The sequence below is a fragment of the Vanessa atalanta genome, chromosome 11, assembly GCF_905147765.1.
Source record: "Vanessa atalanta chromosome 11, ilVanAtal1.2, whole genome shotgun sequence".
Lineage (NCBI taxonomy): Eukaryota > Metazoa > Arthropoda > Insecta > Lepidoptera > Nymphalidae > Vanessa > Vanessa atalanta.
In genome coordinates this window covers 1,781,024-1,799,516 of record NC_061881.1, presented here as the reverse complement: position 1 = coordinate 1,799,516, position 18,493 = coordinate 1,781,024, and the positions used below count along the sequence as shown (strand labels likewise).

The 18,493-nt window shown below is 30.4% G+C and overlaps 2 protein-coding genes across 2 annotated transcripts in view; one reads left to right on the top strand and one right to left on the bottom strand.

Moving 5' to 3' along the window:
* Window positions 1–1,680: 1,680 nt before the first annotated feature.
* LOC125067497 lies at window positions 1,681–2,357 on the bottom strand. The gene is made up of 2 exons (XM_047676157.1): window positions 2,340–2,357; window positions 1,681–2,229 (listed from the first exon to the last, which is right to left on the bottom strand). The coding sequence occupies exons 1-2, from the start codon at window positions 2,355–2,357 to the stop codon at window positions 1,681–1,683; spliced, it is 567 nt and encodes a 188-aa protein (XP_047532113.1).
* Window positions 2,358–7,015: 4,658 nt separating this feature from the next.
* LOC125067433 overlaps window positions 7,016–18,493 on the top strand; it is a 21,371-nt gene continuing 9,893 nt past the window's right edge. The window contains exon 1 of the mRNA XM_047676043.1: window positions 7,016–7,278. Within this exon, the coding sequence (XP_047531999.1) occupies window positions 7,164–7,278 (115 nt within the window). The 5' untranslated portion in view covers window positions 7,016–7,163. The remainder of the gene's footprint in view (window positions 7,279–18,493) is intronic.

The following is an 18,493-nucleotide window of genomic DNA, read 5'->3' as shown; positions in this document are numbered from 1 at the left end:
AAATTATCCAAATTCTGGAAAAAGGATGACGGAGAGCTTCAAACCTCAGCTCTTATAACTTGGAGACAGTCCGCTGTGCAGTATGAGTTCGCGCGTATCGTACATATTTTAAAGGACATTATAATTTATCTAGATGCCCAATATAAGGACGTGATGTTCGGCCGTTTAAATTAATCTAGCGTAAATAATGAACGTACGAATTAAAATCGTTTATTGGAATAATAAATTTTATCCCGAATGGACTGTGTATATTTTTAAAATCAATATCATATGATTATATAGTAATATTTGCTAACAGAATAAAGTATTTAAAACAGAATACCCTACACAACGTTGTATTAGTAAAATTTTAATATTTATCTTTTTTTTTAATTGAAATAAAATAGAAATATAGAAATGAGCCAAGATAGTCTAGCAGCTAGAACATTTAAATTTCAACCAAGTACGACCGCGATTTCATTTGCTCGGCGCTAAAAAAAAAACACTGTGAGGTAACCTACATGTGTTGATTGAAATTCATACTATATAAGGTTTGATTTTAAGCTATAAACTTAAAAAATATTAAAGTATCAATCGTTTGAGTAGTCAAACTAACCTCTTAATGATTAGTATAAAGAACTAGTAGATATGTCTAATATATCTTATATTTCTAATAATATTTGTTAAAAATAAAGCATATTTTCAACACAAGATTATATAGATGATTAAAAAAACGTAGAGCTAATACTTGTTCATTTTCAGGTAGGATATATTTGAATATAACCGTTTTTAAACAAGAGTAGAGGAGAGTTTCTTTCCGGATCTTCTCGGTAGAATCTATGTACATTCCGAACCGGTGGTAGCTTTACTTTTAATATAGTTCTGTAAAATCACGATTCAAAAGTGATTACAAACGTCTACTTGAAGCATATTATCAAAATGATACTTTATTCAATTAAATGATTATTGTTAGCCTCATGACTCGGATAATAAAATTTACTAATCATTTATATTTACTCAAAAACATTAATCGTATCCATAGGTTTATTAATTAACAAAAACCAAATTGGATTTAAAGCGATAGTTTCTAACGCACACATACAAGATATAATATGACACAAAACATTGGTAACCGCCATTTGTGTTATATGTGTTAGCAATAAGTTTAATTAAAATACAGAAACGTTTCAAATTTATGTATCAAAATCCACATTTGCATGATTTCGTTTTGGATCCCTCGGCGTTTTGAATTAGTCATGATAATTGTTCCGCAAAGTCTGTCTACTTAAATTTTTTCTCGGAAAATTAAATTTTAACTTTAAAACGAAAATTACGGAGCTCCTAAGCTATATTACCATTTTTTTTTCCGAGTTTCTGGTAATATTATAAATAAGGTAGGAGTAATGGATTGATTAATTTTTAGATATTTACAATTTATTATTATTGTAAAATTTCGACCCCGATTCGACCTCGATTTTGATATATTTTTAAATATGAATATGATATCAATTAATATTGTAATTATTATATCAATTAGTTATTATAAACGATTGTTAGAAGTAACTTGAGAGTGTCTTATTTAATTATATAAATGATGCTAAGGTTCCTTTCTATACGACGTTTTTACAAATTTAAATCTATGATTAGATACGTTAAAGTCTCGGACAATGTCGGGACAGACATTTAAAGTCTAAAATTACGTCACAAATCATTTTCAGAATCACTATCATTATCAATCGACTCATCGTCTTTTCTGTTTTCATTTTGTTTCCCGTTTAATAAATTCATCAAATCAACCTTCTGCATCGTGACCCTCACTAGATCCTTTAGAATCTTCCTTATATCTTCATCCTTGGATATTAGAGCCTTTACGTTTTCTTTCGTAAAACCAAAGCCTCTCCTCCCTGGAACTGGTGGTATTTGGGGTAATATTGGTTTCATTTTATTTTGTTTTGTCTTCAGTGGCTTTATATTCGGTTGAGGCAGTTTGGGCTCGAATTGTATATTGTTTTGTCCTTGCATCTGCCTGCCCAAGGACAATTTTTGACTGTCCACGCATTGGTCTCCGCAACACATCGTGCAGCACATCTTGCACTCCTGCTGTTGTGGGGGTGTTCGTAAGACTGGACTCACCGTTGGTTTCTGTTTATGGTTACAGTCTTTATAGTACAATATATTTTCTATGCTTTCTGAAGATATGTGTTTGTATCGCTTTGGAGATATGCTTGTAAGATGCATTATTATCGTCACCTGGAAAACAAATTGTCCTTTTATTAAATTAAATTTAGTAAGTATGCTTACTAAACAGATTTTAATATAAACTTCAATGCCATTATTCAAATTTACCCTTAAAAACTTACCATTTCTAAATATCTCATCACGTCTAGCGCATAACAGCACAGGAAAATCACTCACATTATCGTTTGCAAGTTTGAAAAAACAAAAAAACATACAGTGTATTTAGAAAACAGAGCTGATAAACAACCCGACTACTATTATAAAATGTTGGAAAATAGCTTCATGATTCATTTATAATTGGTTATTGAGAATATTGACGGGGGAATAATATTTTAATTTAGGGGTAAGCTTTAGGTCATTAGAAGACATGAGTGCTGAGGATAATTTTAAAGATCTCTACATTATACTAATAACTAATAAAATACAATCAGTAACAGTGAGTCCTTATAATTTTAGGGTATTTATAGAAAATGTTACACACACGTCAAATATCAAATTGCTTGGTTATTTAAGTATGTGACTCTGAATTACCAGTGACTTTCATTCTTATGTATAGATCAGTAGTTTAAATAACTAATTATGAATGACACATTAAGACAGTTTTTGTGCAAAAAGCGCAAGACTAATGGTGTCAGTAATGAGTTTGATGATGATGATATACCTCAGAATATTACGTCATTCATTCCAAGTATCTAATTAATTATTCCTAATTGTTTACACAGTCATAAAAAGAGATTAAAAAAATGAAATAAAATAATAGTTATGATATGTATCTTAGTGCACGCTAACCGAATCAATAAATATTTATAATGCCATATAACAAATTTCAAGGAGTTTACGAAGCCATCAAGAATGAACTAATCATTCCAGGATACGGCTTGCCAAATTTTGGAATCAGTCAGTGATGAGAGACAAGAGGCTTAATGGCCTGTATTCACAGTAAAGGGAGGCTGTATTTGCATACACTTGTGCCCTATAATTTCTTGCCAACTAATCTTCATATCAAATGGCTGCCTATCATCAACCATTCCCCCATAATGAAATAAGTAAAGTAACAGCATGTTAATGTTCCACTGCTAGGCTAAGGCCTTCACTCCCTTTAAGGTAAATGTTTCAAGCTTATTCCACCACGCTGCTCCAATGCTGTTTGGTGGATACACATGTGGCAAAATTCCATTGAAAGACACATGCAAATTACCTCACAATTTTTTCCTTCGCTGCCGAACACGAAATGAATTATAAACAAAAAACCCGTTCCTCTGATAAGCCAGAAATCATTCAGGTATAATCAAAGAAACTCGTAACTGTCCTTCGAAGAATGTCTATCCTACTATGTCCTAAAATTGACTTATTAGATTAGAAATGACGTAAGGCAAGATTTTAATATTTATTAAAAGTATATAAAGATAAAAAACGTTAGGCTTTTCTAGCCCAATTAGCTGTTCGCGTCGGCAAGCTCTTCTCACTCCGCCTTAATAAACCATTCCTTTTGTAGTACTGAATCTTATCGAGTACGATCTTGTGTTTCGGGAAATAATTATCATTTCTCGACTCTTTTACTCTTAGAACTTTTAAATCATAGCAACGTTGGAACCACCATGGTAACAATAGGGATCCTTTCCAACTCTTTTCCATTTCATAACAGAACTCCTTGTTTGGAAATTTCATTCTTGGTAAGTCCAGCACTGGATTTTTTGGCATCACCATCGGTCCAGACGGCTTTAGTGGTCGTGGCTTTCTTGGTAACAATCGACAGTTGATTAATTGTACTGATAGCATACACGACAGACATATCTGAAAATAAAAAAGAACGAATTATTCAATATAGTGTTTTCATACGAAAATCTCTATGATGGACGAATCTCTTCGGTCTTCTGAAGAAGACCGTTTGAAGTTTTCTTAAGCACTTTTATCCGACTCATACAGGTTTCTCACAAAGCTACCTTAATCGGGGGGAATTATAAGCAAAAACCAAGCACATGAAAACTTAGTAGTTCTTGTCTGTTTTAAAGTCCACAAACTTCTTAAGAATGTCATGTTTTCACATCATTCTAAAATAACCCTCTTTTACTCGCTTTTTCTCATAGAAAATGATCGAAGAAAAAACAACAAATGTTGGTGGTATGATATTATTATTGTGTTAACTTATAAATATATTATTGTTAACAAAAAACATCGTCAATTGGAAAAGTGTTTTTAACATTTTCATTCAAGCATTTCAGAATAAATCAATCAAATAAAATATACTCACATACTTTATCATAGCGTAGACTTTATAGCGAGTGAAGTAACAATCGATTTTAATTATAAAAGAGCAATAATAGTCAACAGCGGATTACAATTTTAATATCGATTTTATTGCTTTATATGATATGATACGAAAACACACGATTTTATTAATATCAAGTGATGTGTATAAACATTTTTTTAGAATTATATTTGCGTATTTTATTTATTTTAAATGTGTAGGATAACTGTCTAATAGGTCCCTGTACTGCAAGTAAACCCCACCGAGTATATTGACTGGCAGTGTAAGATATATCTGCCAATTCTTACATCGCCAATACGCCACCTTGGAAACTTTTCCCGAACTAGGTGTCGCTTGTGCTTGTAATAACATTGTCGTACTCTGCTCACACTCAAATGGAACACAATAATTCTAAGTATTGTTGTTTGGCGGTAAAATATGAGAAGATTAAACCGACCCTTTGTTGCGTTTGTTGGTTGCGTCCTTGTAATAAAGCCCTATCTCCAAGAAAATATGCGCATCGGCTGTAACGAATAATATATAATTTTAACCAATGTAAATAAGGTTTCAAAATATATATTGTTTAATTGTCAGTGAATATTTTCACGATAGGAGATACAATAACACTTTAATCTGAAAAACTGATAAATTGTGTAGGTATACATTCACTAGTGTGTGCACTGACGCAATTATGTGCACTCTTGGTCTGCTACTGAGAACTCATTAGCCGAAAACCCAGTATCGTTTACTCGCCTAACCCGAATATTACAACATCGGGAAACATCGGGAATTAGTTATGCGTAGGTAAACTTTATTTAAAAAAATAATGAAATAGATTGTTGGAAAAAAGTTGTCTAAAAATATCTTGAGCAACATTGCTCATTATTTTTAAAAGGCATTTTATATTTTATTTATTTTCGTATAAATATATTGATTGATTATTAAAATGTAAAATATTTTGGTGCATTTGAATTTGATAAAATACAACATTTTTTATGATGAAATTCAAAATAAAAACTGGTAAGTAGAACGTTTGCAACAATGCTGGCTATTATCGTAATGAAGACGAAAAAAATAGAGTTTGGGTCAACAAGTTCGTCTTTAGGTTAGGATCGTTTTAATATTTCATACTTTCAGCAATACAAGAGCAGCATAATGTTTTATCCAATGCTAAATATATAAAATCAAATCGGTAGTATTAACTCACTTATTATCTTTGCCTGACACTTATTTATCAGACAAGTAATTACAAATCAACAAATAATTTCGCTTACCTACCTACTTAATATTTTTGTTTCTTCGAGTAAAATATTTGTATTTAAGATCATTTGTTTCGAGAAATATAATATTTTTGATTTTTATTTTTTTAATGGGAATTGTCTTGACGTAATATTTAAAAAAAATGCGTAAAACATATTTTCACTTTATTATGCTATGATAAGTCAACCAAAACCATAATAATAAGGTATATAATAATAATATAGAGGATAATATACAGGTAAATAACCTAAAGACACATTAAATTTAATGTATTTTTTCTTATCACTCTTACTTTTATTCTTTTTTGAATCAACGTTTGTCAAATTAAAAAACAACAACAAAAAAATCAATAATGTAGACAAATGTAGGTGCATTATTAAATTGGAATATATTCCAAATTTAAATTTTTATTTGTTACAACAGATTCAAAACCATTTACGCAACATTGTAAAATAAAAGTCAATTTAAAAAAGTTTGAAATAAAAGAAAACCGTTTTATGACTTTTATAATCAAATTTTGTTGAATAATAAGATTATCGATAATAATAATTAATAATCGTTATTGGATTTTCGAACCTTTCAGGTTGCTGTAATTGATTTTAGTGTTGAGTAGGCTTTTATCTGCTTTCTTTTACCACGTAAAAATCTTGTTAATAATTTAACGTTCAGAAATTATCACCTATGTTATATCCTTTAATGTCACTTTTAAAAGCTTTTTTCAACTATATTTAGTGTTTTATCGCGAAAATTTTAAATGAATAATAATAATAATATTATAAAATAACGCAATTTAAGTGTCGTCCTAATAAACCTACTAATGAACTTACATTATCTTTGTAAACATTTTAACTAGTACAAAAACGGGTAGATGCTTCATTCGTCACTAAGCAAACGGTCTATAAAATAACTCATAAAAATATATTACACAGATGTGTAAAATACATAAAAATATATGTGGGTGAACGAAATAATTTGTACCTTTTTATGAATTTCTAGGTTATTTAGTAGCAATAGTAAAAAATATACGACTAAACTTCTATTATAAATACTATTAGAGATTATATTAAAATACGGAACCAATAAAATGTATTTTTTATATTTTTAGTTCCTACAGAACTATAAAATATATACAAAGCAAAAATGTTACAATCTAGGTTAAGATATCGTATTATAAAGACTGATTTATGTAAATGAATGCAGAATACAACACGATAAACGATGTTATAAATTAAAGCACAATAAGGCTGTATGGCGTGAGACTGTTCACTGTTCAACATCCACATGGACAGCGCGCATGAGCCGCGCGTCTCTTACCGCGCTTTTTTACGCGCCAATTTTTACTGTCAAAAAAATTAATTACCTGTGATAAAAAAAATAATTAAATATCTCTTTTAAAATAATGTAATTGTTATAAGTAAATGTTATAAAAATAGTTGTGATGGCGGCAAATAATAAAAAAATGGGAACTAAGTGGTGTGCTGGACAAAAAACTTCATCTGTGTATGCGGGTTTGATGCTATGTATTGGTGTGCCATCAATATTATGTAATTTAGGTAAGTGTAAACAACGATAAAATAAAACAGTAGCAAATATAAATATATATTTTTTAAAAAACAATTAACAATAAAATAATTGTTGAAATTAATTTTTAATTCCTCATTAGGTATTAATTTACAAAAAATATATACTAAAATATTAATCTAAGTAATTAAAATGTTTTAATGTAATGTATTGCAATACTTTTTTTAAATAATACACAAAAAGCATGAAATAACATAATGCCTAATTTTCTAATAAAATAATTTATAACGATCACCATTTACATCATTATAAAAATTTAAGATTTAAAAATTTAAACTTGACTGAAAAAAAGAACAATTACGTAATTTTCGGCATATTATATCATATCTTAATAAATGTCGTGCGATTATTACGATGTTCTCGTAATCGATGTATCGAAATCTAAAGACAATTAAATCACACGCTTTACGAGAACGTTGTAATTATGCAATATGCCGTGATCTATTTACCACTGCCATATTAAGAAGATATTTTCAATCTTCGTTGGAATCTCTTCACAAGAACACCATTTCATCACTTATTATTTCATCACTTATTAACCTTATATAATTTTATATTTACTTCCATAAATAGGTTAACGATTGTAAACTAAAAACAACATAATATTAACTTGTGTTATAAGCTTTAAAAATAATTTAAAGAATCAATTACTTAACTAAAAGGTAAGAAGTAAAGCTAACCTACATACGTAAAATATATAGGTACATATACCCAATTTCATTCCATGCACACGAGAAATAAAAATAAATAAACAAGATTTGACATCGAAATGACGCGATATCATTGGTCGAAAGTTTTGAATATCGATGAAGTTGTTATTGGAACTTTGAGAGTAAAATAAAAGTTTAATGTTAAGAATTTAATGTTAAGAAATATAAAAAAAATGGAATACGTGAATCTATGGTTAGTTTATCTCAACTCATTCTTTGATTGGAATAGGCCATTATAACCTATCTCTATAATATATATAGATTAATTAAGACCTCCTTTTTCCTTCTAAACTTACTAAACAATAGTCAGTTAATTAACTAAAATATGGTATGAAATCCGTACAATCGTTGTTTCAACTCTTACAAACGCCATCATTTCAAATAGCGATTGCACCATACACCTATTATAAAAGTACTCAATACGATCGTAATCGAAAAATTAAAAATGTCGAAATGCCGTAACATTAATTACGGTATTGATGTAATGAAACCGAAACCCTTCTCAAATCAATATTTGTTTAAATAACGAATCTGGAAATTCTATATTTAAAAAAGTCTAAGGGTAGACTGGTTTTCCGTTATTTGTGGTTATTTTTTGTCCCCGAATGTTTTTATTTCCAAGCAGAACCTATACTAAAATTATGAATGCTAATGTAACTCTTTTACGCTTTCACGGACAAACCACAGAATCAAATTTGATGATATTTGATATGATGCAAGCTTAAGCCCCAAGTAAGGACATAGGCAACATTTTTTATACTTAGCACCTGACGACCAACCCATAAAACACGAGCGAATCCGCGGGCGACAATTAGTTACAATACAAATTTAAAGATTACTAATAAGTAATAAAAAATGTAATGAACTCAGGGATTTTAAATTTTGTTACATTTTCATATAAGAAAACAATAAAAATAAACAAGCGTAGTTTGACAAAATTGTAATTTATCATCCTATTCATTTACTTATTGCAATAATTTTGCACTGAATATTTTCCATCTTATTTTATATTTATTATTTCCTGACTTCTATGATTTATCGCAAACATTTCCTATTATTTGTATGCTGTAAAAATCAAAATAAGGCTTACAGATGTATAAATCACCTCATTTCTAGGAATTACTAATATCGCCATTTAAATTTTTAATCAACCGTATAATTTCCGCTGGAAGTATGTACTAGAATTATAAAATCAAAACAAATAGAATAAAATAAATGAAAAAATTATTATATAATTCAAAAACAACAGTAGATTCTGAATAATAAGCTACGTATGATTACACATGTCACTAAAAATAACAATGCATTTCACACGCGCTTGACCGTTTTTCTTTATCTATTTTGATTTATGGCGTGTATTGGTGCCAGCATCTAGTTCATGCACATACATAGGGTGGATTAGGTCGTGTTTCATTCGGATGTTTTGAAAACGGCTGTAACGATTTTTATGAAGTTCATTCAATGTCAAGTGTGTACAATTCTATATAGCGCCTGATCTTCCAAGCAAGTGAATTACTATTATTAGTAAGGTATTACTTGTAAGAAACTTTAAGATTATTTCATGAAATGTTTGTCTTTATTTGATTTATTTTGTGTTGGTACAGTGCTCTAAATGCTTTAAAAAAGGAAGAAATCCTTTAAAGGCCAACCGCCTGCCAGTTTAACTGTATATTTTGGTTTCTGGCCAACAAACGGGTGGTAGCAGTTCATACCTGTTCGATTTGTAAAAACACTTAATCTTTTGTCAACTTTGATGATACCTACAAAAAAACAAATATTGAGAAATTGATCTAAATCGATGTCGTTTTGGAAAATTAAGCATGACGGCCCAAGGTGCCTTTTATTATTAAAATACTCAAAACTCTAAATAATAATAACACTCTATTTTAAATACTTTAAAAATTAGATATTAAATACTAGTTGTCACCCGCGACTTTGCTTGCGTTTTTGGGGTTAGTGTTCAGGTGTCGCACTCAAAAAACCCTATGACCTTCCATTTAGTTTTACCTTGCATCACACAAAATTTCATCAAACTCGGTTCAGTGGTACTTTCGTTTAGAATATTAGTAAAGATAGATAAATAACCAAAACGACCTTGATGCCATAAACACCAGTAACGTTACGTCAGAATATCGTAAGTTTATTCAAATTTCTAAAATAATCGTAGAGTCTTAGATAAGTTTTTGTAGAAACATCTCTGAGACGCAATGACGGTAAAATTTCAACGACGAATCCTATTCTATCTATACATAATTATATATGATCAAAGTTCTATATAAATTTTAGTATTATAGTCTGAATAATATTACGATATTGTTACCAAAGCAGATTAGAGTTAATTCTATACGGAACCACAAAAAATAGCTAGTATGTTGCAGATAGTTTCGGTCTTAGCTTATTGGTATCTTATTCCAGATTATGGTTTTGTCCCATTTCCAATTGTAACACTTGAACCTTGGAGTAATAATGCAAAAACCTTTATTAAAGGTATAACACCTTGTCTTATTTTCTCTACTGAGAACAGAAGAGCTGGGCTATTGGATTTTGACAATTGTCAAACGGCATTGGCATTCCACGTGGTCATGACTTATAACAGAAACAATTTTTAACTTTTATTTGTATATGATTTAGGTAGGTTTTTTTGCTTAAGTAGATTTTATCTTACGAATTATGGATAAGTGATTAGGACTGCTCGCCGCGGTTATGTTAGCAGAAAAAAACATTCGTACAATTCACGCGCGTCTGTCTAATATCAAAAACGTGTACAACGTTTTTGTCTCAATGTTTCAAAACCGCAATTACCTTTGTAGCGGAGATATTGGATCAAGTTCAAGATCAACGGATGGCAACATATGGCCTTATAAAAAGAAAATTTGGCTAAAATTTCATCTAATATTCCTAATATCACAAACCCCCTGTCCTAGTGGAGGCCGGAAGCTTTAGACTTGGAGCAAACTCGGTATACTTCGACGGGAACGTCGACAAAGGACATGATGTGCGTTGATAGTTTGTCAGTCCTATATATAGACCAGGAGGATAGGAGTTAGTATTCGTTAATTTGATATAATCTATGGTACTGATTGTCAGATAAGAGTAAATACTACGTTTATTGCTGGATCTTTTTGGTAGTAATGTTATTCCGAACCGACAGTATCTTTTAATTTAATTTAATCATGTAAAATTATTAATAAATGCTCGCAAAAGCCTACTTGAATAAAGTATATTTTATTTTGGTATTGTATAAGTATAGAGTATAAAATATATCGGAATAGGCACATCGTGTTCTCCCTGAAGTTATAATGAAGCAATTACTATGCACTAGTCATATTACTATCGTACTATATTGAAATGGCTTGGATTCCTCCATTCTAAATGCTTTATGCCTGTCTCAATCACATATATGTCCTTTGTATCGACGCGTGATGGGAAGTCACAAGTGAAATGACTCCAAGGTAAGAAATAAGTAGCAGTACTTACGGCTGTTTTGCGATGTGACGTATTAAGACTGCAAAATGTGGTGTATTGGTTCGCAGAGTAAAATATATATTTATTTATAATGATATCAATAAAAACGAATTTCAAACGATAAAGTAAGAAACATTTAACATGTTTGTGTAAGAGAGAGAGAGAGAATGAATGAGTGTGTATGGAAACACAGCTGTAACCTCTGCTCTATAATTGTTATAGTCAGTACAAGATTACTACCTAATCTAAAAATAACTCATGCAAGCCTCAATGGAAGCCCAAACAAATGTACAAAATAATACGCTTATATTCAAATGTTTATAAGTACAAGTTCCGCGTCTCGACTTCAAAAGGGTAGAATATATAAAACGAATAATAACGACAAAATTACAAAGAAAAATTTTCTTTTTTAGTCCCGAAAACTTTCATCACAATCGGATAATTGATTTAAGGACACAAAGAACAACAATAAAAAAAAAACAATATACTTTTTTTTATTTAACAAAAATATTTTCAATACCACAAAATGATTTATGTAAATACCGTACAGCCGCTTTGTAAATCAATATACAAGTCGATTAAATTGTTTAAATTATTTTTTTACTTTATTGGTAACATTAAGACAATATCATTGGTCATCCAATAATTTATGATTGTCTTGCCTTTTTGCTCGATAATGCTAAGGACGCGGAACGAGTTAATTTAACAAGATATTATACGAACAACATATTCATAAAAATACGAAAGAGCAATGAGCCACCTGTCCGAGGGCTGGCCATGTCTAGCTATACAATTTCACGAAGTAGGTGTACATGCGGAAATCAGAAATTAAAATATGCTTTATTCTGCAATTCCAATACATGCTTATAAACACTTTTGTATTGACATTTTCCTAGATAAATTAAATGTAGAGCTACCTTAAATGTATGTTATACATTATGTATAATATTGTGTAATACATACTATATAAAAGAAAAAAAAAGAAGATTTATTGTAATCAAACGAGTAGAATTACTAAGGTCAAACCTACGTGAAAACTTCCCATACGTGTTTTATTCCAGGCTATAATCTATCCCATTGGCAAATTTCATTCAGATCCGTCCAGCCGTGTTGGTTTCATTGAGTGACAAACATCCATCCATCCAAACTTTCACATTTTTAATATTAGTAAGATATGTAGATAAAACGATGTCTTTTTCCGTGGTGGCTTAGCGGCTATGGAAGAAATTGGTAATATTTCTTACAACGCCAATGTCTATGGGCGGTGGTGACCACTTTCCATCAAGTGACCCATTTGTCCGTTCGCCATAACATAAAATTATATATATAATATATTAATTTATTTTAAATTAATATTAAATTTAATATTTAACACAAATTAAGTTTAATAATCCTACTATTGTTAAAAGAACCCTGTATCGTAAACGCAAGTATGACTTATAATAATTTATAGAATTATGTATGTATAATAAATAATAGCTAGTGATTTCTTTGTATAAAACTGTACATTTAGTGCGGATTTTTGGAATTAATCGATATGATACATAATTAGTGTTATAAGTACTCTAATATGCCAAGGCCATAATACCAAGGCTAACGGAGATCGGTAAGGTCACTGACCTGATTTGAAAAAAATAAAAAAATAAAAATGATATTAAATTAAATATCATTTTATACTTGTAGACATACAATAGATGTAAATCTACATGTTATTTTTGATAAAATCTACATTGCGAACTACCACTTCACTTTTGTAAGTATAATGATTTAACATGTCTGAATTTAAAATTTGTAATTCAAATGTGGAACGGGCACATATGAATTTAAAGCAAATCGAAGATTTAAACTTAAAAAAATATAAATTTGCAGTATTCGATAGATTTTTTTTTCTTTTAATTTGCCTTGTTTCTTTTTCAAATATACGTTGAAATTTTCAAACAATTATTTTTTTGGTAAAGTTTTACCGAATTCTTATAGCTCTCAAACACCATCATACACTTTTACTAAAAAAAATAATGATACCAAATAAACAACAAGGAGTCCATATTTTACCATTTGGAGTTGATTTTTCTTTCCTTCAAATTTATTTGAAGCACACAATACAAAAATATTTATCAAAGTCCACTTACAATTCGAAAATAATATATTATTTTTGTATACGCACCAAGTAAGTTTTTTAACTTGGCTAATAAAACAATAATATATTTAATTATAAATCTACTTTAATACCTACGTTCTTACATAATTAAAAACAAAGTTTTTAGAAAGTAGCGTCATAGAGGTCAGTTTTTTTAATAATCCTTATTTTTTAAATTAATCTCTCGATCTCTATGAGCTTATCTAATACGTGTTTCTAAACATGTTTTAAAAAATTTGAAAGCGTTATTTCACTTGTTCTTAATGTTAAATAAAAACAGTACAAATATGAGCTCATCTTTACGTAAATAGTCATTAAAATTAAACTAAGTAAAGTATATTCCGCAAATTCCGTAAATATCCTACTACTGAGTAGAGGACTCCTTTCTGACGAAGACAAATAATTGGAGCATTTTCCACCACAGTTTTCCACTGTGGAGTAGTTGATATTCATATGTTAGAATTTCATCCGACTTATGTTTGTCACGATGTTTTACATCATCGATGATCACGAGATGAATAATAAGTAAGCACTTGGTTCTGTGTGTGCGGATTCGAATACGCTTCAATTGAAATCCATGTTATATTATATCGCAAATAATTTCAAAATTGGATAATAAAAAATGATACTAACACATAATACCTGAATTCGCGTTGTAAGTTTATTCAGACCAACAAAGATTCAGACCGCTACCATTTATTGTAGATAAACCAGTATTACAAGATATTTGCAATGTCATTATGATGTCACAACTGCTCAATATCGCATATGTTGAATTTCCTAATGTATTCAAAGATGTGCCTAATTTCATAATTTAAGTTAACAAATTCGGTGCCGTAACATTCTCACGAATTAACACATAATTTAATTTTATTACCTGTTTTGTATTTAATGCAACACTCGATTTTATATTTTTAATTAATTTCAAAATTGCAAGTAAGGATTATACTCTAATCGTCTCCCTTAAACCCCAAGCCAGCTTGAAAAAGCGGTAAAAAATTTTTGAACTATCAAACACATACAATAAAGTCTCTTAGAAAACGCCGATAAATTCACTAAATCGAAATTATTATCATAAAAAGATAATACCTAGTGTATAAATGTTTGTTATGGTTAATGTTTTCCTGTCCCAGTTCAAAACATGCACCGTATCATATACTTTACGAAAATCTTTTTGTCTAAGTAAAATTAGCATACATACAAACAAAGATTTAGACAATGCCTTTAATATAGATTAAACCAACATCGATACCTTATTAACAAAACATTCAATGAGTTTGAGGGTATTAATCTTAACTGATGATTTTAAATCCAACACATATACTGAAGAACCACTAAATTGTCATGTGCTTGATTTATAAAGGACCACATCGAGAGGAAACCTACATGTAGCAGGGAAAATCTGACCACGTGTATCCACCAACCGCATTATAAGCGATGGAGTAAGCTCCAAAACATTATCAAAGAGGAGTCCTTAGCCTAGCAATGGAACATGTTAATACAAAGGATTCAATTATCCTAATCTGAACTAATCAGGAAATCTAGATCACGTGTTTTCCAGCACGTGATTGCATGTTACACATAATAACATAAAAATACATACACGCACATACATACATTTTGATCTGTTAAGCATTTATGTGATCACGAACTGAAATAGCTAAGTACATAGATTGAAATATTCTTAGACGGGAGCTTTAATTTGAAGGCATTTAACTATGATTGTATGACTTATTGAATGTAAGTTTAAATGTCAACGAATATTCTTATTGATTTTTTCATTTTTGTTTGGGATGTTTATTTGGGAAATGATTTATTAAATAATAGAATGAATGAATGAAATGATTTATTAAATAATCGAACGCGTGCATCTAGACTGATGATTTTGGGTTCAAACCCAGGCAGTCACCACTGAATTTTTATGTGCTTAATTTGTATTTATAATTAATCTCGTGTTCGGCGGTGAAGACATCGTGAGGAAACCTGCATGTGTCTAATTTCAACAAAATTCTGCCACTTGTGTATTCTACCAACCCGCATTTGAACAGCGTGGTGGAATATTCTCCAAACCTTCTCCTCAATAGAAGAGGAGGCCTTTGCCCAGCAGTGGGAAAATTTACAGGCTGCTAATGTAATAATGTAATGTAAGTAAGTTGTAAGTTCACACGATTACATGTGTTTTAGAGGCTGGCCGTTAGGCGTTAGGTATAAAAAAAGTAGTCAATTTGCTTCCTTAGCGTTGCTTTTATCTTTAATATTCCTGGCCAAAACGTAGGACATATTTTTGTCATGTCTTTATGTACCGTACTTGGAAGCACATATAACTTTTATTTTTTCATGCGTAATGTATAAAGCTTTCATCATTTCTGTTCGAATAAATAAATTATAATTATTTAAATTGATCTGTACCAAATTACTTTTACACATACGAGTATATACCGGAATGATAACAGTGGAATCCGCATCAAGAACCGGTCGTAAATACGTTGAACTATTATGGTATTCTTGTAAAATGTTGAAATAAAAAGTGCTTTATAAGCTTCCTTGTAATAAAAGTATTTTCATTTCATTCAATATTATTTTAAACAAAATCATGATAATGACCTGGCCAATTTCCGTCACGGCGATTTAGCTTAGAGTCTAGACATCTGTGCAGAATTAAATAGTATATAGGTGCATTGTGTCCAAGTGTGCGCGTAAACACAGATGCACTTAATGTTCTCCCTTTAGTTAACTCATGTGACCGTAGTCCAACATCCTTCTTAACGTGCTTTTAGAAACATTGGGTAGTTCAAACTAAGGAACTTATCCTTAGACCTAATCACTACAGAATATCTTGTCAGAATATAAAATCTTCTTCTTTTAATTTTTTGATATAGACGGACGAGCGAATAAGCCACCCGATGGAATGGCACTGTAAGAAATTTTAAAGGAACTAAATTGTTACGTCCCTTGAGTCTGTAGTTACACTGGCTAACCTTCAAACCGGAACGCAACAATACAGTACTGCTTTTTGGCGGTAGAATATCTGATAAGTGGGTGAGACCTACCCAGACCAGCTAGCACAAAGCCCTAACAAGTAACAATAAAAGTAATAGCTAACAAAAGGATGCACATATCCTGTAGATATTCGAATTGTCTTTTAACATACATACAGTAATGACAAAATTGCGAAGATATTGCTCATGGCAAGATATAAAGATCACTAAAACCTTGTCATCTCGGATAAGCAATCGACTGCATTGTGTACTTGGCCTCACATATATTTTAAAGCTATTAACGTTCTGCTGTTAATAGCCCTAAAATAGAAACCATTGTAAACATAAAAGCAATCAGTGCTTTTATAACAAACTAACTAATATTTACTATGTATATGTACTAACTTTTATCTGTTAGATATCGTTCCCATTTTTGAGATTAATATTTATGAAAAATTTCTGTTTTTGTGTGGCTCAAGCTATTTCCGTGCTTAAATATTGTGTTGACATATTATTAATACCAGTACCAGACAGATATATAGTATGATTGTAAATAATTTGTTTTAACATCTGCCTTTTTTATCTAGTTTGAGGTAGATATGTAACAAGTCCTTAATATAAACCCCAGATCAGGCCGATTAAAAGTTATTGGGTTTGAATGTCGAAAAAATTCTCAGTAGCAAACCAGTATTTGGAAATTGGAATTATGTTTACTCCTGGAACTCTTCAGTAGCAAGAGGATGGCAAAAATCAGTGTAATCCAGAAGTGAAAAAGTTAGGGACGAGTACGGAATATTTTTTCAAAGTTTTTAGTGTATGAAGGATAAAATGAACCTTTTTAATAATTTCCTTAACAAAACATGACACTGTAAAGAAAACTCAATTTTTTTTTTAATTTAAATACTATAAATTTACATATCATAAAAACAAAAGAATAATACGATATCTTTAAATATTTAAGAACAATTAAAGTTAACGACTCTACAATTCTTATGCGACAACACAAATTTAAAGGTTTAAAACGCAAATTGAAATTATAAGAGATTATATAACAATTTTATAAATACAATAGCCCAATTGAGTTAGTATCGAGAGCAGAACTACGTTTAGCGTAACCGAACTCAAATACTTTCATTGGCGGTCAGTCGGTCATAATTAGTGTAACGAAATGTCGACCTTTAAGTCTACACTTTCTCTTACGAATCAAGTTTTGGTCTCGTTCGTTACTTTTTTTTTATTTTGTAGTTCGAGACGACCATCTGTACGGCCTTTTATTTATGGCTATAAAATTATATTCCTTTTTATTTAATTTAAATTTTTGATGATAATTAAAAATGTGTCTTTCGAATAGACAGACAGATGAAAAGTAGACTTATTATTATTACAATCGAAACAACAACTTTATTTACTTAAAACTCAATATATTACAACAACATGAAGTTATCAAATACAGACAAGCCAAGGATTTATAAGCAATTAACAACAATTAATTAGGATTGTTTTTGTCCAAGAAAATACACGCTATAGACCATCGCTTGTGCAGAATATCTCATATAAATATTACAATTATTACGTTTTTAATCTTTACAATCTCATAATTAGTCCCAGATGTTACTTGTCACGAAAACTGTATGAATTTGATTACTCACCTCGTATCTCGGAGCAAAAACGAGTAAAGCCGGCGCCAGACATGTGTCAAAGAAGTGGTCACTTCTTTGAAGACTATGCCTACACATTTGGTCACATGTGACAGTAATATCAAATGTCTGTGCCACACACGTGAACACTTATTTGATTACATATTTGAACACGTCTGGCGCCGGGGTAACAGTGATACGTTTTTAAAGAAGCTCACTACATAACGATGCTCAAATACAGTCTGGTCAATACACATATG